The sequence below is a fragment of the Vipera berus genome (assembly GCF_964194415.1).
Source record: "Vipera berus genome assembly, chromosome: 16".
NCBI lineage: Eukaryota > Metazoa > Chordata > Lepidosauria > Squamata > Viperidae > Vipera > Vipera berus.
Genome location: NC_138219.1, coordinates 2,895,108 through 2,917,796, shown reverse-complemented (window position 1 = coordinate 2,917,796; position 22,689 = coordinate 2,895,108). Strand labels below are relative to the sequence as shown.

The following is a 22,689-nucleotide window of genomic DNA, read 5'->3' as shown; positions in this document are numbered from 1 at the left end:
CAATCAAATCAGGTCCCGTTCCAATGTTTGGGGGACGTGGTACCTCTAGCACCAGAGCAAATTCTTCTCCCAAAAAGGGAAAAGGAAGAAGTGTCCGTACACAAGATTCCTTCACACCCCCTCCCCAAACTCCCCTGGTTATGGCAGTTGCTAGTGAGCTTCGAAGAAGACAGAGATAGGCAGTTGACAGATACCCCACTTGGCTGGATGTTCTGATGTTGTAAAATGTAGACATTCAGGTGAAGTAAGCCTAGTTGAATTAACCCTAGAACGAGTACAGGGGACTGGAGGCTAAAGATAATGATGAATATTTTAATTGGATGGATCTACTCTAGTGAAAAGAAGGGCCCCGGGGTGACATGATAGCAGTCTTCCAATATTTGAGGGGCTGCCCCAAAGAAGAGGGAGTCAAGCTATTCTCCAAAGCACCCGAAGGCAGGACAAGAAGCAACGGATGGGAACTAGTCAAGGAGAGAAGCAACCTAGAACTAAGGAGAAATGTCCTGACAGTGAGGACAATTAACCCAGTTTACGGCTTCCCTCCGGTAGTTGTGAGTGCTCCATCACTAGAGATTTTCAAGAAGAGACTGGACATCCATTTGTCCAGAAGACTTCAGGGTCTCCTGCGTGAGCAAGGGATTGGACTAGAAGACCCCCCAACTTTTCGTTCCAACCCTATTATTTTATGGGACCAATAGGGTCCCTTCCAACTCTATTATTTTATATTCTAAACCAAGAATATTTGAACTGAAATGATGAGACTTGTCACTGTAGACCCATGGTGGTGAACCTATGGCACACGGCACGCAGAGCCCTCTCTGTGGGCACACGCGCCGTCGCCCCACTCCTAGGCCTTCAGCTGGGTTTTATAAAACCTTTTCGCTTTAGGCCTCCGCCGCCGTGTGCCAAAAAAAAAAAAGGTTCAATCAATCAATCAATTTCAACTTCTCGTGGGGAAAAAAAAAGATCTCGCAAAGTTGGAATTGATTGGTTGAACTTTTTAGTCCCACCCAGTCTGCCGTTACCACCGCGGCCACGCCCACCCAATGGGCCACCCCCACCCAATGGGCCACCCCCACCCAATGGGCCACACCCGCCCAAAGGGCCATGCCCACCTGGCACCCGATGATACATAAGTGGGTTTTGGGTTGCAGTTTGGGCACCCGGTCTCTAAAAGGCTCACCATCAGTGCCCTATGCCCATGGTGGTGAACCTATGGCACGTGTGCCATGGGTGGCATGCAGAGCCCTCTCTGTGGGCACGCACGCCGTCGCCCCAGTGCTAGGCCTTCAGCTGGGTTTTATAAAACCTTTTCGCTTTAGGCCTCCGCCGCCATGTGCCAAAAAAAAAAAAAAGGTTCAATCAATCAATCAATTTCAACTTCTCGTGGGGGAAAAAAAAAAGATCTCGCAAAGTTGGAATTGATTGAACTTTTTAGTCCCACCCAGTCTGCCGTTACCACCGCAGCCACGCCCACCCAATGGGCCACGCCCACCCAATTGGCCACACCCACCCAATGGGCCACGCCCACCCGGCACCCGACGATACATAAGTGGGTTTGGGGTTGCAGTTTGGGCACTCGGTCTCTCAAAGGTTCGCCATCACTGCTGTAGGCGTTTGGGGGTTGTTGTTTTGATGCGGAGTGCTGTCTGCGATCACCTGTAGAAGTGCTGGAGTTTGAGCAGAAAGTTTGATGCGACAATTCCTTTCCCTTTCAGAGTGGAGATGACGAAGACTACCAGCGGATTTACACCACAAAAATTAAACCTCGCCTTAAGTCAGAAGACGGCATGGACGTTGAGCACGCAGGAACTCAAAGTAGGACCATTACGGTCACCAAAAGAGTCACAGCTTACACCGTCGATGTTAGCGGCCACGAAGGGGCTAAAGAGATTGACATCAGCAGTCCTGAGTTTAAGATCAAAATTCCTAAACATGAACTTACCCAGATTTCTAAAGTTGAAATTGAATCAGAGCCAGGGAAGACTTCCATCAAGATCCCCCACGTGGATTTGCCTGGGAGAGTCAGCTCTGGAAAAATCTCCCACGAAGGAGGGCAGTTTTATGATGCGACATATTCTGGACCAACTATTGACTTGCCTTCCAGAAAATGGGAGGCAGGTGTTCCCGATACCCTTGTGGGGCAGCCAAAGGTGGGGAAAACTGATATCCAAGTCTCCAATGTGAAGAGCCTAGATCTGAGAGGTCAGACCGACTTCGCCAGCCCTGAAATCAACGGGAAAACAGGAGAACGACCGCCATTCGATATCAAAGGTCCTAAAATGAAAGGGGAACTGGGAGGGCTGCAGGATGTAGGGGTAAAAATCCCTGCCTCAGGCATTGAAGGCAAAATGACAAGTCCAGGTGAGGAGAGCAAAGGAAAACTTACATTCCCTGCAATGAGAATGCCCAAATTTGGAATATCATCTCCAGGTGCCGACATTGAAGTTCCTCAGCTGACTGCAACAGCTCCATCGGTGACAATCAAAGGCCCGGGAGGATTTCCAGAGGGCCCCAAAGACGCGGTAGCAAGCAGAGGGATGCCAGAAGCAAAGTTGGATATGGGTGCAAAAGGACTGGATTTGAAAAGTGGGATGAAGTCAAAGGTAGATTTTGGGGCTCCGGACATTGAAGAGAGTGAAGCAAAATTTAAAATGCCCCACATGGATATTCCTAAATTTTCTGTTTCAGGCCCTGCGGCGGGTGTCAATGTTCCAAAAGGAGGGACTGAGATTAGTGGACAGAGACCCCAAATCTCTATGTCAGATATTGACTTGAACCTTAAAAGTCCCAAAGGAAAAGGGGCTGTACATATTTCAGGGCCAAAGATTGAAGGGGACTTGAAAGGGCCTAGTATGAGTGTTGAGGGCCCCAGGGTCGACCTTGGTGGACCATTAAAAGGTCCAAACATCTCGATGCCCTCGGTGAAAACAACCCCAATCAAAGTTGCTGGGCCAGACTTGAGACTAAAAGGGACATCATTAAAGGGTCATGTGGATGTTTCTGTGCCCAAACTGGAAGGTGACCTGAAAAGCCCACAGACAGACATCAAGGGCCCCAAAGTGGACATTGCTGCTCCTCACTTTGGCCTCAAAGGTCCTTCAGGTCAACTGAAAGGGCCTCATATCAAAACTCCACAAATCTCCATTCCAGACATTGACCTGAATTTGAAGGGCCCCAAAGTCAAGGGGGACATGGGTGTTTCCATGCCAAGAGTGGAAGGAGAACTGAAGGGCCCAGCTGTGGACATCAAGGCTCCGAAAGTAGACATTGTAGCACCAGATGTTGACCTTCATGGGCCTGAACTCAAAATGCCCAAATTGAAAATGCCTAAATTTGGTATGCCCAGCTTGAAAGGTGAAGTTCCTGATCTGGATGTCAGTCTTCCCAAGGGCAGTCTTGATATTTCATCTCCTAAGATAGATGTTGGTGTACCAGGATTGGACATCGAGGCACCAGAAGGCAAAATTAAGGACCCTAAAGTCAAGATGCCAGGAGTACATGTGGAGGCACCAAAGATTTCAGTTCCAGATTTTGATCTGAGCCTGAAAGGGCCATCATTAAAAGGTGACCTGGATGTTTCTGTGCCCAAACTAGAAGGTGACCTGAAGGGCCCACAGATAGACATCAAGGGCCCCAAAGTGGACATTGCTGCTCCTGACTTTGGCCTCAAAGGTCCTTCAGGTCAACTGAAAGGGCCTCATATCAAAACTCCACAAATCTCCATTCCAGACATTGACCTAAATTTGAAAGGCCCCAGAGTCAAGGGGGACATGGGTGTTTCCATGCCAAGAGTGGAAGGAGAACTGAAGGGCCCAGCTGTGGACATCAAGGCTCCTCAAGTAGACATTGCAGCTCCAGATGTTGACCTTCATGGGCCTGAACTCAAAATGCCCAAATTGAAAATGCCTAAATTTGGTATGCCCAGCTTGAAAGGTGAAGTTGTGGACATCAGTCTTCCTCAGGGCAGCCTTGACGTATCAGGTCCTAATGTAGATATAAAAGCTCCTGGATTGGAGATTGAGGCACCAAAGATTTCAGTTCCAGATTTTGATCTGAGCCTGAAAGGGCCATCATTAAAGGGTGATGTGGATGTTTCTGCGCCCAAAGTAGGTGACCTGAAGGGCCCACAGATAGACATCAAGGGCCCCAAAGTGGACATTGCTGCTCCTGACATTGGCCTCAGAGGTCCTTCAGGTCAACTGAAAGGGCCTCATATCAAAACTCCACAAATCTCCATTCCAGACATTGACCTAAATTTGAAAGGCCCCAGAGTCAAGGGGGACATGGGTGTTTCCATGCCAAGAATGGAAGGAGAACTGAAGGGCCCAGCTGTGGACATCAAGGCTCCTAAAGTAGACATTGCAGCTCCAGATGTTGACCTTCATGGTCGTGAACTTAAAATGCCCAAATTGAAAATGCCTAAATTTGGCGTGCCTGGCTTGAAACCTGAAATTCCTGATGTGGACATCAATCTTCCTCAGGGCAGCCTTGACATCTCAGGTCCTAATGTAGATCTAAAAGCTCCTGGATTGGAGATTGAGGCACCAAAGATTTCAGTTCCAGATTTTGATCTGAGCCTGAAAGGGCCATCATTAAAGGGTGATGTGGATATTTCTGCGCCCAAAGTAGGTGACCTGAAGGGCCCACAGATAGACATCAAGGGCCCCAAAGTGGACATTGCTGCTCCTGACTTTGGCCTCAAAGGTCCTTCAGGTCAACTGAAAGGGCCTCATATCAAAACTCCACAAATCTCCATTCCAGACATTGACCTAAATTTGAAAGGCCCCAGAGTCAAGGGGGACATGGGTGTTTCCATGCCAAGAGTGGAAGGAGAACTGAAGGGCCCAGCTGTGGACATCAAGGCTCCTAAAGTAGACATTGCAGCTCCAGATGTTGACCTTCATGGGCCTGAACTCAAAATGCCCAAATTGAAAATGCCTAAATTTGGTATGCCCAGCTTGAAAGGTGAAGTTGTGGACATCGATCTTCCTCAGGGCAGCCTTGACGTCTCTGGTCCTAAAGTAGATATTGCAGCCCCAAGATTGGACATTGAAGCACCAGAAGGCAAAATTAAAGGTCCCAATGTCAAGATGCCAGAAATGCATATTAAAGGTCCTAAAATCTCCATGCCAGACACTGATTTGAATCTAAAGGGGCCCAAACTCACAGGAGATGTTTCTATTCCAAAATTAGAAGGTGACATAAAAGGTCCAGAAATTGATATCAAAAGTCCAAAACTAGATATTGAAGCTCCAGATGTTGACCTACATGGACCACAAGGGAAAATGAAGATGCCAAAATTCAAAATGCCTAAGTTTGGAATGCCCAGCTTCAAAGGAGAAGGTCCTGATATGGATTTAAACCTGCCCAAAGCAGAGCTTGATGTTTCCGTTCCAACAGTTGATGTAGAAGCACCAAGTTTGGACATTGAAGGCCCAGAAGGAAAAGTAAAAGGATCCAAATTTAAGATGCCTGAGTTTAATATTCATGCACCAAAGATATCAATGCCAGATGTTAATCTGAATCTAAAGGGGCCAAAATGGAAAGGGAATGCAGATATTTCTGGACCCCAAATAGAAGGTGAATTTAAGGGACCCCACGTTGAACTTGAAGGCCCTAAACTGGATGTTGATGTCCCTGATGTAGAGCTGGAAGGCCCTGAAGGAAAAATTAAAGGATCCAAATTCAAGATGCCAAAAGTGAATATTAAGGCTCCCAAAATCTCCATGCCAGATGTAGATCTAGATCTCAAAGTCCCCAAAATGAAAGGTGACATGGATGTAACTGTTCCAAAACTAGAAGGAGATTTGAAAGGACCGAATCTTGGTACACCGAAATTGGATATTGATCTCCCAGATGTTGAACTTGAAGGCCCAGAAGCCAAGTTGAAGATGCCCAAAATGAAGCTGCCAAAATTTGGAACACCTGGGTTGAAAGGAGAGGGTACTGATTTTAATGTGAGCCTTCCCAAAGGAGATTTGGATATTTGTGTTCCCACATTGGAAGGAGAATTGAAGGGACCCAGCCTTGATATCAAGAGGCCAACTGTACAGCTAAGCAGTCCAGATGCTGATCTCCAGAGTGAGGGGAAACTCAAAATGCCAAAATTGAAGATGCCAATTTTTACTGTTTCAAGCCCCAAATTAGAAAGTCCTGATGCAGAACTAAGTTTGCCAAAGGGAGAAATTGACATTTCAGGTCCAAAGATAGATGTGGAAGTTCCAGAATTAGATGTTGAGGGTCCTGAAGGAAAGTTGAAAGGTTCAAAATTTAAGATGCCAAAACTAAATATCAAAGCACCGAAGATCTCCATGCCCGATGTAGACTTGAACATCAAAGGACCTGGAGCAAGAGGACACATGGATGTAACTGTACCAAATACTGGAGGCAATCTTGAAGGACCTCAGATAGATATCAAGACTCCTAAACTGGATGTGGAATCACCAGACATTCGCTTGGAATATCCAGAAGGAAAATTAAAAGGGACGAAGTTCAAGATGCCTGATATGCATATCAGAGCTACAAAGATGTCAATGCCAGATGTGGAGATGAACCTCAAAGGTCCAAAATTGAAGGGAGATGTGGACGTGTCTGTCCCAAAGCTGGAAGGTGACTTAAAAGGGCCAGATGTGGATATCAAGGGTCCCAAACTGGACGTTGATGCACCTGATATTGAACTTCATGGACCAGAAGGAAAGCTGAAGATGCCCAAATTCAAAATGCCCAAATTTGGCATGCCCAGCTTCAAAGGGGAAGGTCCAGATGTGGATGTAAACCTCCCAAAAGCAGATCTTGATGTTTCTCTTCCCAAAGTAGACATTGACGCACCAAGCTTGGACATTGAAGGGCCAGAAGGAAAAGTGAAAGGTCCCAAATTTAAGATGCCTGAAATGCACTTCAAGACACCAAAGATCTCAATGCCTGATATTGATCTGAACCTCAAAGGTCCAAAAGTGAAGGGAGATGTGGATGTGTCTGTTCCAAAGCTGGAAGGAGACCTCAAAGGACCAGACGTGTATATCAAAGGTCCCAAACTAGACATTGATGCACCTGATGTTGAACTTCATGGACCAGAAGGAAAGCTGAAGATGCCAAAATTCAAGATGCCCAAATTTGGCATGCCCAGCTTCAAAGGGGAAGGTCCAGAGGTGGATGTAAGCCTCCCTAAAGGAGATCTTGATGTTTCTGGTCCAAAAATTGAACTTGAAGGACCAGATTTGGACATTGAAGGGCCAGAAGGAAAAGTGAAAGGTCCCAAATTTAAGATGCCTGAAATGCACATCAAAGCTCCAAAGATGTCCATGCCAGATGTCGATTTCAATCTCAAAGGTCCAAAACTGAAGGGAGATGTTGATGTTTCTGTTCCAAAGTTGGAAGGTGACCTGAAAGGCCCAGATGTAGATATCAAAGGTCCCAAATTGAATATAGATGCACCAGATGTAGACATTCAAGGTCCTGAAGGAAAGTGGAAAACTCCAAGGTTTAAGATGCCTGAAATGCACATCAAAGCTCCAAAGATGTCCATGCCAGATGTCGATTTCAATCTCAAAAGTCCAAAATTGAAGGGAGATGTGGATGTGTCTGTCCCAAAGCTGGAAGCTGACTTAAAAGGTCCAGATATGGATATCAAAGGTCCCAAACTGGATATTGATGCACCTGATATTGAACTTCATGGACCAGAAGGAAAGCTGAAGATGCCAAAATTCAAGATGCCCAAATTTGGCATGCCCAGCTTCAAAGGGGAAGGTCCAGATGTGGATATAAGCCTCCCTAAAGGAGATCTTGATGTTTCTGGTCCAAAACTTGAACTTGAAGGACCAAACTTGGACATTGAAGGGCCAGAAGGAAAAGTGAAAGGTCCCAAATTTAAGATGCCTGAAATGCACATGAAGACACCAAAAATTTCAATGCCTGATATTGATCTGAACTTCAAAGGTCCAAAACTGAAGGGAGATGTGGATATGTCTGTTCCAAAGCTGGAAGGAGACCTCAAAGGACCAGATGTGGATATCAAAGGTCCCAAACTAGACATTGATGCACCTGATGTTGAACTTCATGGACCAGAAGGAAAGGTGAAGATGCCCAAATTCAAAATGCCCAAGTTTGGCATGCCCAGCTTCAAAGGGGAAGGTCCAGATGTGGATGTAAGCCTCCCCAAAGCAGACCTCGATGTTTCTCTTCCCAAAGTAGACATTGACGCGCCAAGCTTGGACATTGAAGGCCCAGAAGGAAAAGTGAAAGGTCCCATGTTTAAGATGCCTGAAATGCACTTCAAGACACCAAAGATCTCAATGCCTGATATTGATCTGAACCTGAAAGGTCCAAAACTGAAGGGAGATGTGGATGTGTCTGTCCCAAAGCTGGAAGGTCCAGATGTGGATATCAAGGGTCCCAAACTGGACATTGATGCACCTGATGTTGAACTTCATGGACCAGAAGGAAAGGTGAAGATGCCCAAATTCAAAATGCCCAAATTTGGCATGCCCAGCTTCAAAGGGGAAGGTCCAGAGGTGGATGTAAGCCTCCCTAAAGGAGATCTTGATGTTTCTGGTCCAAAAATTGAACTTGAAGGACCAGATTTGGACATTGAAGGGCCAGAAGGAAAAGTGAAAGGTCCCAAATTTAAGATGCCTGAAATGCACATCAAAGCTCCAAAGATGTCCATGCCAGATGTCGATTTCAATCTCAAAGGTCCAAAACTGAAGGGAGATGTTGATGTTTCTGTTCCAAAGTTGGAAGGTGACCTGAAAGGCCCAGATGTGGATATCAAAGGTCCCAAATTGAATATAGATGCACCAGATGTAGACATTCAAGGTCCTGAAGGAAAGTGGAAATCTCCAAGGTTTAAGATGCCTGAAATGCACATCAAAGCTCCAAAGATGTCCATGCCAGATGTCGATTTCAATCTCAAAAGTCCAAAATTGAAGGGAGATGTGGATGTGTCTGTCCCAAAGCTGGAAGCTGACTTAAAAGGTCCAGATGTGGACATCAAAGGTCCCAAACTGGATATTGATGCACCTGATATTGAACTTCATGGACCAGAAGGAAAGCTGAAGATGCCAAAATTCAGGATGCCCAAATTTGGCATGCCCAGCTTCAAAGGGGAAGGTCCAGATGTGGATGTAAGCCTCCCTAAAGGAGATCTTGATGTTTCTGGTCCAAAAATTGAACTTGAAGGACCAAATTTGGACATTGAAGGGCCAGAAGGAAAAGTCAAAGGTCCCAAATTTAAGATGCCGGAAATGCACATGAAGACACCAAAAATTTCAATGCCTGATATTGATCTGAACCTCAAAGGTCCAAAAGTGAAGGGAGATGTGGATGTGTCTGTTCCAAAGCTGGAAGGAGACCTCAAAGGACCAGATGTGGATATCAAAGGTCCCAAACTAGACATTGATGCACCTGATGTTGAACTTCATGGACCAGAAGGAAAATTGAAGATGCCCAAATTCAAAATGCCCAAATTTGGTATGCCCAGCTTCAAAGGGGAAGGTCCAGATGTGGACATAAGCCTCCCTAAAGGAGATCTTGATGTTTCTGTCGCAAAAGGTGAACTTGAAGGACCAAGTTTAGACATTGAAGGCCCAGAAGGAAAAGTGAAAAGTCCCAAGTTTAAGATGCCTGAAATGCATATCAAAGCTCCAAAAATCTCCATGCCAGATGTGGACTTGAATCTCAAAGGTCCAAAGCTGAAGGGAGATGTGGATGTTTCTCTCCCAAAATTGGAAGGTGACTTAAAAGGTCCAGATGTGGATATCAAAGGTCCCCAAGTGGACATTGATGCACCTGACGTTGAACTTCATGGACCAGAAGGAAAGCTGAAGGTGCCAAAATTCAAGATGCCCAGGTTTGGCATGCCCAGCTTCAAAGGGGAAGGTCCAGATGTGGATGTAAACCTCCCTAAAGCAGACCTTGATGTTTCTCTTCCCAAAGTAGACATTGACGCGCCAAGCTTGGACATTGAAGGCCCAGAAGGAAAAGTGAAAGGTCCCAAGTTTAAGATGCCTGAAATGCACTTCAAGACACCAAAGATCTCAATGCCTGATATTGATCTGAACCTCAAAGGTCCAAAGCTGAAGGGAGATGTGGATGTGTCTGTCCCAAAGCTGGAAGGTCCAGATGTGGATATCAAGGGTCCTACATTGGATATTGATGCACCTGACGTTGACATTGAAGGTCCTGAAGGAAAGTGGAAAAGTCCGAAGTTTAAGATGCCTGAAATGCACATCAAAGCTCCCAAAATCTCCATGCCAGATTTTGACTTTAACGTGAAAGGTCCCAAAGTGAAAGGAGATGTGGATGTCTCAGTCCCCAGCTTGGAGGGAGATCTGAAGGGCCCTGACCTTGACATCAAAGGGCCCAAACTAGGCGTTGATGTTCCCGATGTTGATCTTGAAGGACCTGAAGGCAAGTTGAAAGGACCCAGATTTAAAATGCCTGAAATGCATATGAAGGCTCCTAAGATATCCATGCCAGATTTTGACTTGGGCTTTAAGGGACCCAAAATGAAGGGGGACGTGGATGTTTCTGTGCCAAAGCTGGAAGGTGACCTTAAAGGCCCTGATGTAGATATCAAAGGGCCCAAAGTTGGTGTTGATTTTCCTGAAATTGACCTGGAAGGGCCTGAAGGGAAGTTGAAAGGACCCAAATTTAAGATGCCTGACATGCATTTTAATGTTCCTAAAATCTCTATGCCTGATATAGATTTGAACTGGAGGAAGCCTAAAGTGGAGGGGGAAGCTGATGTATCTTTACCGACGGTGGCGGGGGATTTGAAAGGCCCAGGTGTGGACATCAAAGGTCCCAAACTAGGGGTTGAGTTCCCGGATGCTGAAATTGAAGGACCAGAAGGAAAGTGGAAAGGACCCAAGTTTAAGATGCCTGAAATGCACATCAAAGCCCCCAAACTTTCCATGCCAGAATTTGATATGAATTTGAAAGGTCCTAAAGTGAAGGGAGATGTGGATGTTTCTGTGCCAAAGCTAGAGGGGGATATTAAGGGGCCAGAGCTCGATATTAAAGCGCCCCAATTAGATATTCATGACCCTGATGTAAGTGTGGAAGGACCAGAGGGAAGGATAGAAGGTCCTAAATTTAAGATGCCCGAAATGCACATCAAAACTCCAAAGATCTCCATGCCAGATATAGACTTGAACCTCAAAGGTCCAAAACTGAAGGGAGATGTGGATGTGTCTGTCCCAAAGCTGGAAGGTCCAGATGTGGATATCAAGGGTCCCAAACTGGACGTTGATGCACCTGATGTTGAACTTCATGGACCAGAAGGAAAGCTGAAGATGCCAAAATTCAAGATGCCCAGGTTTGGCATGCCCAGCTTCAAAGGGGAAGGTCCAGATGTGGATGTAAGCCTCCCCAAAGCAGACCTTGATGTTTCTCTTCCCAAAGTAGACATTGACGCGCCAAGCTTGGACATTGAAGGCCCAGAAGGAAAAGTGAAAGGTCCCAAGTTTAAGATGCCTGAAATGCACTTCAAGACACCAAAAGTCTCCATGCCTGATATTGATCTGAACCTCAAAGGTCCAAAGCTGAAGGGAGATGTGGATGTGTCTGTCCCAAAGCTGGAAGGTCCAGATGTGGATATCAAGGGTCCTACATTGGATATTGATGCACCTGATGTAGACATTGAAGGTCCTGAAGGAAAGTGGAAAGGTCCGAAGTTTAAGATGCCTGAAATGCACATCAAAGCTCCCAAAATCTCCATGCCAGATTTTGACTTTAACGTGAAAGGTCCCAAAGTGAAAGGAGATGTGGATGTCTCAGTCCCCAGCTTGGAGGGTGATCTGAAGGGCCCTGACCTTGACATCAAAGGGCCCAAACTAGACGTGGATGTTCCCGATGTTGATCTTGAAGGACCTGAAGGCAAGTTGAAAGGGCCCAGATTTAAAATGCCTGAAATGCATATGAAGGCTCCTAAGATATCCATGCCAGATTTTGATTTAAATGTGAGAGGTCCCAAAGTGAGAGGAGATGTGGATGTTTCATTGCCAAAGGCTGAAGCCCCTGATGTGGACATTCAAGGCCCCAAAGTGGATATTGACATCCCTGATGTTGACCTGCATGGTCCAGAAGGTAAAATCAAGCTTCCCAAATTTAAAATGCCCAAGTTTGGAATGCATGGATTTAAAGGAGAAGGTCCTTCAGTGGATGTGACCATACCCAAGGGAGAAGTGGATATATCTGGTCCCAAACTAGATATTGAAACACCCGATCTGCAAATCGAACACCCAGATGGAAAACTGAAAGGTCCCAAGGTGAAGATGCCAGAAATGCATTTTAACGTCCCCCAAATTTCAATGCCAGATATTGATTTGAATTTGAAAGGTCCAAAACTCAAAGGCGATGTAGGAGGTGACATTAAAGGACCTGACATTGCATTGAAAGGGGCTGATGTTGAACTGGAGGCCCCCAAAGTAGACATTGAAGCAAAACCAAGGAAATCAAGATTTAAACTTCCCAAGTTCAATTTTTCTGGCCCCAAACTTCATACACCTGAAGCCGATGTGAAGGTTAAGAAGCCAGATGCTGATATCTCAAGACCAAAAGTGGGTGTTCAGAGTCCAGATGTGGACATCCAAGGAAAAGCAAAAGGTCCTAAATTTAAAATGCCGTCGTTGACTATTTCCTCCCCTAAGGTGTCTATGCCTGATGTGGAATTAAATTTGAAAGGGCCTAAATTAAAAGGAGACCTGAATGTTTCCATACCAAGCCTGGAGGGAGATTTGAAAGGCCCTGAAGTAGATATCAAAGGCCCCAAGATGGATGTTGGTGCACCAGAGGTTGATCTTCATGGCCCTGAAGGCAAACTCAAAATGCCTAAGTTTAAGATGCCCAAATTTGGAATGTCAGGCATCAAAGCAGAAGCTCCTGATGTGGATGTAACCTTACCCAAAGCTGATCTGGACTTGTCAGGCCCCAAAGTGGACATTGAAACTCCTGACCTAGAAGGGCCAGAGGGAAAACTGGAAGGTCGCAGGATGAAGATGCCAGAAATGCAAATCAAAACTTCTAAAATCTCAATGCCAGACATAGACCTGCATCTGAAAGGTCCCAAATTGAAGGGAGACATCGATGTCTCTGTGCCAAAGTTGGAGGGCCCCGATGTTGATATCAAAGGTCCGAAAGTGGACATTGATCTTCCAGATGTTGACCTTGAAGGCCCTGAAGGCAAACTGAAAGGGCCCAGGTTTAGGATGCCTGACCTACATTTTAAAACCCCGAAAATCTCCGTACCAGATTTCGACTTGAATCTGAAAGGCCCTAAAGTCAAAGGAGATATTGATATGACAGCTCCCACGCTGGAAGGTGACTTGAAGGGCCCCGATGTTGACATCAAAGGCCCCAAAGTGGACGTTGATCTTCCAGATGTTGACCTGGAAGGCCCAGAAGGAAAAGTGAAAGGGCCCAAATTTAAGATGCCTGAAATGCACTTCAAAACTCCCAAAATTTCCATGCCAGATTTTGATTTAAATCTGAAAGGACACAAATTAAAAGGGGATGCAGAGGTGTCCTTACCGACATTGGAAGGTGATATGAAGGGCCCAGAGCTTGATATCAAAGCCCCTGAACTTGATGTAGATGTTCCCAATATTGAACTGGAGGGTCCAGAAGGAAAGTGGAAAGGACCCAAATTTAAGATGCCCGACATGAACATCAAGGGACCTAAAATCTCAATGCCAGATGTGAACTTAAACCTGAAGGGACCTAAACTCAAGGGAGACGTGGATGTTTCTGTCCCAAAATTGGAAGGTGACTTAAAAGGTCCAGATGTGGATATCAAAGGTCCCCAAGTGGACATCGATGCACCTGACGTTGAACTTCATGGACCAGAAGGAAAGCTGAAGATGCCAAAATTCAAAATGCCCAAGTTTGGCATGCCCAGCTTCAAAGGGGAAGGTCCAGATGTGGATGTAAGCCTCCCCAAAGCAGACCTTGATGTTTCTCTTCCCAAAGTAGACATTGACGCGCCAAGCTTGGACATTGAAGGCCCAGAAGGAAAAGTGAAAGGTCCCAAGTTTAAGATGCCTGAAATGCACTTCAAGACACCAAAAGTCTCCATGCCTGATATTGATCTGAACCTCAAAGGTCCAAAACTGAAGGGAGATGTGGATGTGTCTGTCCCAAAGCTGGAAGGTCCAGATGTGGATATCAAGGGTCCTACATTGGATATTGATGCACCTGACGTAGACATTGAAGGTCCTGAAGGAAAGTGGAAAGGTCCGAAGTTTAAGATGCCTGAAATGCACATCAAAGCTCCCAAAATCTCCATGCCAGATTTTGACTTTAACGTGAAAGGTCCCAAAGTGAAAGGAGATGTGGATGTCTCAGTCCCCAGCTTGGAGGGTGATCTGAAGGGCCCTGACCTTGACATCAAAGGGCCCAAACTAGACGTGGATGTTCCCGATGTTGATCTTGAAGGACCTGAAGGCAAGTTGAAAGGACCCAGATTTAAAATGCCTGAAATGCATATGAAGGCTCCTAAGATATCCATGCCAGATTTTGACTTGGGCTTTAAGGGACCCAAAATGAAGGGGGACGTGGATGTTTCTGTGCCAAAGCTGGAAGGTGACCTTAAAGGCCCTGATGTAGATATCAAAGGGCCCAAAGTTGGTGTTGATTTTCCTGAAGTTGACCTGGAAGGGCCTGAAGGAAAACTTAAAGGTCCTAAGTTTAAGATGCCAGACATGCATTTTAAGACTCCTAAAATCTCAATGCCAGATGTGGACTTAAACCTGAAGACTCCCAAAGTGAAAGGCGACCTGACTGTCTCAGGTCCAGAGGGTGATTTGAAAGGCCCAGAAATTGACATCAAAGGTCCAAAACTGGATATCGATGCCCCAGATGTTGACCTACATGGTCAAGAAGGAAAACTCAAAATGCCTAAGTTCAGAATGCCCAAGTTTGGCATGCCCAGCTTCAAAGGGGAAGGCCCAGATGTGAATGTAAGCCTCCCCAAAGCAGACCTTGATGTTTCTGTCCCCAAAGTTGAACTTGAAGCACCATGTATGGACATTGAAGGCCCAGAAGGAAAAGTGAAAGGTCCCAAATTTAAGATGCCTGAAATGCACTTCACGTCGCCAAAAATCTCAATGCCTGATATTGATCTGAACCTCAAAGGTCCAAAACTGAAGGGAGATGTGGATGTGTCTGTCCCAAAGCTGGAAGGTCCAGATGTGGATATCAAGGGTCCCAAACTGGACGTTGATGCACCTGATGTTGAACTTCATGGACCAGAAGGAAAGCTGAAGATGCCAAAATTCAAAATGCCCAAATTTGGCATGCCCAGCTTCAAAGGGGAAGGTCCAGATGTGGATGTAAGCCTCCCCAAAGCAGACCTTGATGTTTCTGTCCCCAAAGTAGATATTGAAGCACCATGTATGGACATTGAAGGCCCAGAAGGAAAAGTGAAAGGTCACAAGTTTAAGATGCCTGAAATGCACTTCAAGACACCAAAAGTCTCCATGCCAGATGTGGATTTTAATCTCAAAGGTCCAAAGCTGAAGGGAGATGTGGATGTTTCTGTCCCAAAGCTGGAAGGTCCAGATGTGGATATCAAGGGTCCTACATTGGATATTGATGCACCTGACGTTGACATTGAAGGTCCTGAAGGAAAGTGGAAAGGTCCGAAGTTTAAGATGCCTGAAATGCACATCAAAGCTCCCAAAATGTCCATGCCAGATGTTGACTTTAACTTGAAAGGTCCCAAAGTGAAAGGAGATGTGGATGTCTCAGTCCCCAACTTGGAGGGAGATCTGAAGGGCCCTGACCTTGACATCAAAGGGCCCAAACTAGACGTTGATGTTCCAGATGTTGACCTGGAGGTTCCAGAAGGGAAGTTGAAAGGGCCCAAATTTAAGATGCCAGAGATGCATTTTAAGGCCCCTAAATTCTCTCTGCCTGATGTGAGCATGAAAGGCCCAAAGGTGAAAGGAGATGTGGATATATCTGTGCCAAAGATGGAAGGCGATTTGAAAGGTCCAGAAGTAGACATTAATGTTCCTCAGATAGATCCTCTTGACCTTGATATTAAAGGACCTGAAGGCAAAATGAAAGGCCCTAAATTTCAGATGCCTGATTTTAACATCAAGGCCCCCAAATTCACCATGCCAGATGTAGACTTCAACCTCAGAGGCCCCAAAGTGAAAGGAGATGTTGATCTAGATGTGTCTGCTCCCAAAATAGATACTGATTTGAGGGGACCAGATTTTGATATCAAGGGCCCTAAACTGGATGTCTCCGTAGCTGATGTGGAATTGGAATGTCCCGAGGGAAAACTTAAAGGTCCTAAGATCAAGATGCCTGAAATGCATTTTAAAACGCCCAAAATCTCCATGCCAGATTTTGACCTGAACTTGAAAGGTCCCAAAATGAAAGGAGACGTGGATGTTTCTGTGCCTAAGTTGGAGGGTGACCTGAAGGCGCCCGATGTTGACATCCAAGGTCCCAAACTAGATATCGATGTTGGAAGTTGGAAAGGTCCCCAAATTAAGATGCCTGAAATGCAGATTAAAACGCCTCAAATCTCCACACCTGATGTGCAGCTCGGTCTGAAAGGTGACATCTCTGGGCCAAAACTTGGAGGAGAGTTGAAAGGTCCTGAAATTGACGTTGCAGCACCCACTGTTGATATCAAAGGTCCGGATGGAAAAGTAAAATTGCCCAAGATGAAGCTTCCTAAATTTGGTGTCCCCGAGTTCAAAGGAGAAGGACCACAGTTGGATGTCAACCTGCCTGAAGGAGCGTTGAAAGTCTCAGGTTCTGATGTGAAAATTGAAGCTCCAAGTTTGGACATCAAAGGACCAGAAGGACAATTGAAGGGCCCTACGGTGAAGATGCCTGAAATGCATTTCAAAACACCCCAGATCTCCATGCCAGAAATCGACTTAAATCTGAAAGGTCCCAAGGTAAAAGGCGACGCAGATCTCTCCATTCCAGGAGTGGCCATCCAAGGACCAGGACTTGAAGGAAAAGGTCCAGAGATTGACTTGGAATGTCCTGATGTGAACATTGAAGGGCCAGAGGGCAACGTGAAACTCTCCAAATTTAAGATGCCAAAGTTTGGGTTCGGAGGAAAGAGCCCCAAGGCTGATGTGAAATCTCCCACTTTGGATGTGTCTCTTCCCGAAGCTGAGCTGAATGCTGAGTCACCCGACATGGCTATTTCTGCCAAAGGGAAGAAAAGCAAATTCAAAATGCCCAAAATCCACATGAGTGGGCCTAAAGTCAAAGGCAAGAAGGCTGGCTTTGATGTGAGCGGAGAAATGGACGCCAGTGTGAAATCCCCAGATTTGGAAGGAGGCCTTGCAGTCCCAGAAACGTGCCTGAAAGCAGATGCCAACATCAAATCCCCCAAGGGAAAAAAGCCGGTCTTTGGAAAACTCTCCTTTCCTGATGTTGAGTTTGACATAAAATCACCCATGTTCAAAGCTGATGCTTCTTTGCCCAAAGTGGAAGGAGAGGTCAAGATGCCAGGAATGGAGGTGGCGTCACCCAGTCTGAAATCACCGAGTCTCGAAGCTTCCGTTCCCGGTGGAAGCGCAAGCATCAACATTGGAGGTCCTGATATTGGCCTGAAGGACACCGAGTTCAAGCTGTCCGGTGGAAGCTTTGGCCCAGCTGGTCCCAAATTGGAAGGAGATCTGAGAGTCCCCAGCGCTGAGGCCAACCTTACCATTCCTGACATCAACTTACCCTCTGTGGATGTTTCCGCACCTTCAATCTCTGGCCCTGGTGTTGATGTTCACTTGAAAGGACCCAAGCTGAAAGGTGATGTTGACCTTCCAAGTGCTGAAATCCAAGGCCCTGGAGGGAAGCTGAAATTCCCCAAGTTCAGCTTGCCAAAATTTGGGAAGCCGGGGGTGAACGTGGAGGGGCCAGAGGTAGACGTTCAAGGACAGATGCCCTCTGCACACCTCGATGTCTCTTCCCCACGAATTGGAGGAGAGGCGAGCATTCCTGAAATTGATGTGAACCTGAAGGGACCAAAGCTAGGAAAAGACCTGGCTTTTTCTGGTGAGATGAAAGCTCCAAAGATAGATGTTGGCGGGCCAGATGTTGGCGTGGGTGGATTTGAAGGGAAGTTTCAGATGCCAAAGTCTTCCGGTCTAGACGTCAGTCTGACAGCTCCAGATGTTGACCTGAAAGGGCCGACAGTTAAGATGACTTCGGGAAGAGGCATTTCTGGACCTGAGGGGGACATCAATCTGAAAGGACCAAAGATCAAAGGAGATCTCGGCATTTCTGGTAGCGCGACATCCCCCAAGGCGGAAGGCTTTGGAGGTGGAGGAGTTAAACTTCCGTGCATGAAACTTCCTCAGTTTACCATCGCTGGTGAAGGAGGCAGCATTTCAGGACCACAGATCAAAGGCCCTGAAGTTGACTTTGATTTGAACATGAAAGGACCAAGTTTGCAAGGAGATGCCCAGATTGCTACTGACTTGAAAGGTCAACACGTTGGACTGGAAATGCCAGGCATGAAGATTTCTGGCCTGGACCTGGACACTGGGACCCCTGATATCTGTCTGAGTGGACCTTCTCTCAATGTCTCAGGTCCAAAGGTTTCTGGGCCAGACTTTGAGGTCAATCTGAAAGGGCCCAAGGCCAAAGCACCAGAGCTACATGTGGGTGCCAAAGGGACAAGGGAACTTCACTTCTCTGGACCAAAGATAGGAGGTGATCTCAGTGGTCCCAAATTAAATATCAAAGGTCCTTCTCTTGGGATGGACGCTTCACACGCCCAGTCAGAAAGTTCAGCTGGGAAGGTGTCTTTCCCTAAAATGAAAATACCCAAATTTGTGGTGGCAGAGCAGGAACTGGTGGGCAAGGAAGTTGGGGTTGACGTTGAGTTTCCCCAACTGCCACAAGCAAGTCTCCACGTTGAGGCTGGGACGGTTGAACTGGAAGAACCTGACCTGAAATTGAAGAAATCTAAAATCAAAATGCCCAGGTTTGCGTTCTCCAAACCCAAAGCCAAGGGCAGCGTGAGCTCCCCAGAGGCCTCGGTGTCTCTGGCCGGAGGCGAAGGAGAGCTCAAAGCAAGTGTAGGGTCCTTAGAAGGTGAGGTGGAAGTAGGGGAAGCAGCCAGCTCGCCCAAAGGAAAATTCTCCTTCTTTAAGACCAAAAAATCTCGGCACCGGTCGTCCTCGTTTAGTGACGAGCACTCCTCGCACTCCACCCCAACCGGTACGCTGGAGCACGAAGGAGACAAAGGCAGGCACGCCAAGCTCAAATTTGGCACTTTTGGGGGGATAGGGTCAAAAAGCAAAGGGTCATACGAGGTCACGGGAAGCGACGAGGAGGCAGGGAGGACACAAGGCAGTGGGGCCTCTCTGGAGTCCAAAAAATCTCGACTCTCTTCCTCCTCCAGTAATGAAAGCGGGACGAAAGCCGGCTTCCGAGTGCCAGCGGTTGAGTTGACGGTGGCAAAAAAGAAAGAATAGTCCCAGAAAAGGCACGTGTACATAATGCCCCTGTATATAATGTTCCTCCCGCCCAATTGCCCTCTCCTTCTGCCTCTGTATATTTGTATTTTCCCCGGCTTCAAATATTTTGCAACGAAACAGGTGATCTACAGTGAAATAGTAGGGTTTTCGAGCAAAGTGATTACTGTTTTACTGTGAAAAGGGCAGGTTCCACTGAAAAAGATTGCTATCTTCCAGAGATCTAAATCCAACTAAAACTGATACAGCGACGTCTGCGGTCAGCCGTAGGGCTTGATGGCAAGCAAGATTATATACATCATTGGCACAGTTTTCATGGTGAGTTCACGACGTCCATCGTGGATCCTACCAGAAATTTCCAACCCTTTGCTTGGGAATATCCCCAAATTCTTCCTAAGGTGCACAATGGTAGCCTTGGCTGAATTGCACCAAGAACACACATGTTTAAAACAAAAAACAAAAAAAAAACCCTTTAAAAAGCAGCCTTGAAATAAACCTACGGTGGCCTCAGTCAGCTGTCTCAGTTTGAATTCAGTCAATATAAAATTCTTCCAGATATACAGATGAGCAATGGGCAACATTTTGCAGACGGAGAAGTGATCGATTTTTGAAAAGCCTGAAGTATGTGATATTTAAAGCTGTGCCATAAGGAAGATAAGATGTACAGTTTTTTTGGGAGTATTTTGGACGATTTTATTTTTATGTTCAGGCATAGGATTGTGCTTTGTATGCTATAAGAGCTTTACGTTTACCTAAGCGAGCTTTGATTGAGATATATTATATATATATTTCAATTCACTGAATATCTTCAGTGTTGATCCATGAAAATGTGTTAATTTTAACTACTAGGGGTTTATTTTTTTGCTTTTACCTGCAGGGGGCTAAAATGTTTTATCATTTAAAATTATGGATATATGAAAAACAAACACTGCACATATACAGAGGCAAGTGAGATGTGTCGCATTTGGGCCTTGGTTGCAACAAAAATGATTTTATGTGTTCGATAAAACAAGCAAACCGACTCCAATCAAATATCCACATGTAATTTATTTGTTGTTCAAAAGATGCATTACTGTTGCAAAATAATTCAAGCCACGATCCTTTCGACAGCATCTTGGTTGTTTCTGTATATTTCTTATTTTTGTAAAAGAAAGAAGTTCCCTTCTTTGAGGAACAAATATTTTTGTCATTAACTCCTCCCAACAGATGCAAATTGTTCTCTTTTGTCATTAACCGTACCTTGATTATAAAACCAAACAATACAAAGAAAACTATTTTTCAGCACTTTAATGGCAAATTAATTGAGAATGTATGGAAACTCATCTTGTAAAATGCAAATAAACTGTTTATTAACCTTTTAACCACTGTGCTCTTTTGGAGTTGTTTTTTTTTGTTGTTCACTTGCAGCTATTATATCCTTTGAGGTGTCCCTATTTTTTTTTTAATTTTAATTCCATTTATATCCCACCCTTCTCCGAAGACTCAGGGCGGCTTACAAGCTTAGCAGTAGCCTTCATTCTATGTATATGCCTGCTTATTAGGGCTTTCACACACACACCCCAAGCGGCATTATTACAAAGTCAGCTTAATTGCCCCCAACAATCTGGGTCCTCATTTTACCTACCTGGGAAGGATGGAGGGCTGAGTCAACCTTGAGCCTGGTGGGACTCGAACCTGCACTAATTGCAGGCAGCTGGTGTTACTTAAGGAGGCATGTGTATATGTATATGTATGTATATATATGTATGTAAATTATATATTTAATCCCATTTATATCCCACCCTTCTCCGAAGACTCAGGGCGGCTTACAATCTAAGAAGCACAAACCAATGTGCTTAGCAGTAGCCTTCATTCTATGTATATGCCTGCTTATTATTAGGGCTTTCACACACACCCCGCAAGCGGCATTATTACAAAGTCAGCTTAATTGCCCCCAACAATCTGGGTTCTCATTTGACCTACCTGGGAAGGATGGAAGGCTGAGTCAACCTTGAGCCTGGTGGGACTCAAACCTGCACTAATTGCAGGCAGCTGGTGTTACTGAAGGAGGCATTAGCCCACTGCTCCACCAAGCAATGCAGAGCAGACAAATCTGCAAAAGAAAGAATAGATCTTCCAGGCTGTGACCAACATTGTCCTAATCAGCTGGAAAATCAGTTTGATACATGGAATTAAGGGAACCACCATTTTTGGCCTGTAAAAGCAAAAACACAAGCATGGACATAAATACAATATACAAGTAGTCCTTGACTGAACAACGGTTCGCTTAGTAGCGACTGTTCAAAGTTACAACAGCACTGAAAAAGTGACTTACGACCGTTTTTCCAGTTACCTTTCCAACATCCCCACGGACACGTGATCAAAATTCAGACAGTTGGCAACTGGCTCGTATTTATGACCGTTGCACTGTGCCAGGGTCACGTGATTCTCTTTTGCGACCTTACAAGCCAAGTCAATGGGGAAGAAAGATTCACTTCACAACAGCGTTACTACTAACTTAAGAACTGCAGCCATTCATTTGACTCTGGCCAGAAAGGTCGTAAAATGGGGCAAAACTCAAAATGCCTCGCTTAGCAACAGAAACTGATTGTAAGTCGAGGACTACCTTATCAGGAAGTTTTCTCTGCCATTCAAACCGTTGGAGCAGATCCTTGGGAATGTTTGGTGGGGGGGGAAGAGAGAATATAGTAATGTTAGAATGGAATAGAGAATATAGAAAAGCAAATACAGGAGTGGAGAGAAGGGACCTCCGAGGTCTTCTAGTCCAACCCCCTGCTCAGGCAGGAAACCCTAACCCTATACCATTTCAGACGAACAGTACACCTTTGCTCTGGACCCAGGTCTACTCAGAAATTTAAAAAAAAACCCTTGCATGTTACGAAGATCCTTGTAAACTCAACTTGAGCCACTGCTAAAATTAAGGCGAGACTTCCAAGCAGGTTTTTTTAAAAATAATAATAAATAAATCCAAATCTTTGTGCTCAGATAAACCCTGATTCTACCAAACCAACCTCAGATAACAAAAAGTACAATAAACCAGATTTAAAGTAAAATGGTTTTGACTTAAATCACATATCGCATAACGTTCAAATTTGTATTTTATTACTATTTCATCTTAAATTGTATTTTATTTTAATTCCATTTTAAATTATACTTTATCAAAGTCCACTTTGGAGTGCTTTTATCAAGTTTTGGTGACGGTTTGTTGCCGGAACTTTGCACTTTGATATGG

General features: G+C 45.4%; 1 protein-coding gene across 2 annotated transcripts in view; it reads left to right on the top strand.

Moving 5' to 3' along the window:
- Window positions 1-21,239, top strand: part of AHNAK (AHNAK nucleoprotein) — an 80,127-nt gene extending 58,888 nt beyond the window's left edge. Inside the window, exons 5-6 of one of the 2 annotated variants that reach the window (XM_081340895.1) lie at window positions 1,719-3,503; window positions 4,020-21,239. In XM_081340895.1, the coding sequence (XP_081197021.1) occupies window positions 1,719-3,503; window positions 4,020-19,457 (17,223 nt within the window). In that variant the 3' untranslated portion in view covers window positions 19,458-21,239. Of the gene's footprint in view, window positions 1-1,718 lie in introns of both variants that reach the window. The other variant, XM_081340894.1, reaches the window with a different exon arrangement.
- Window positions 21,240-22,689: the final 1,450 nt, after the last annotated feature.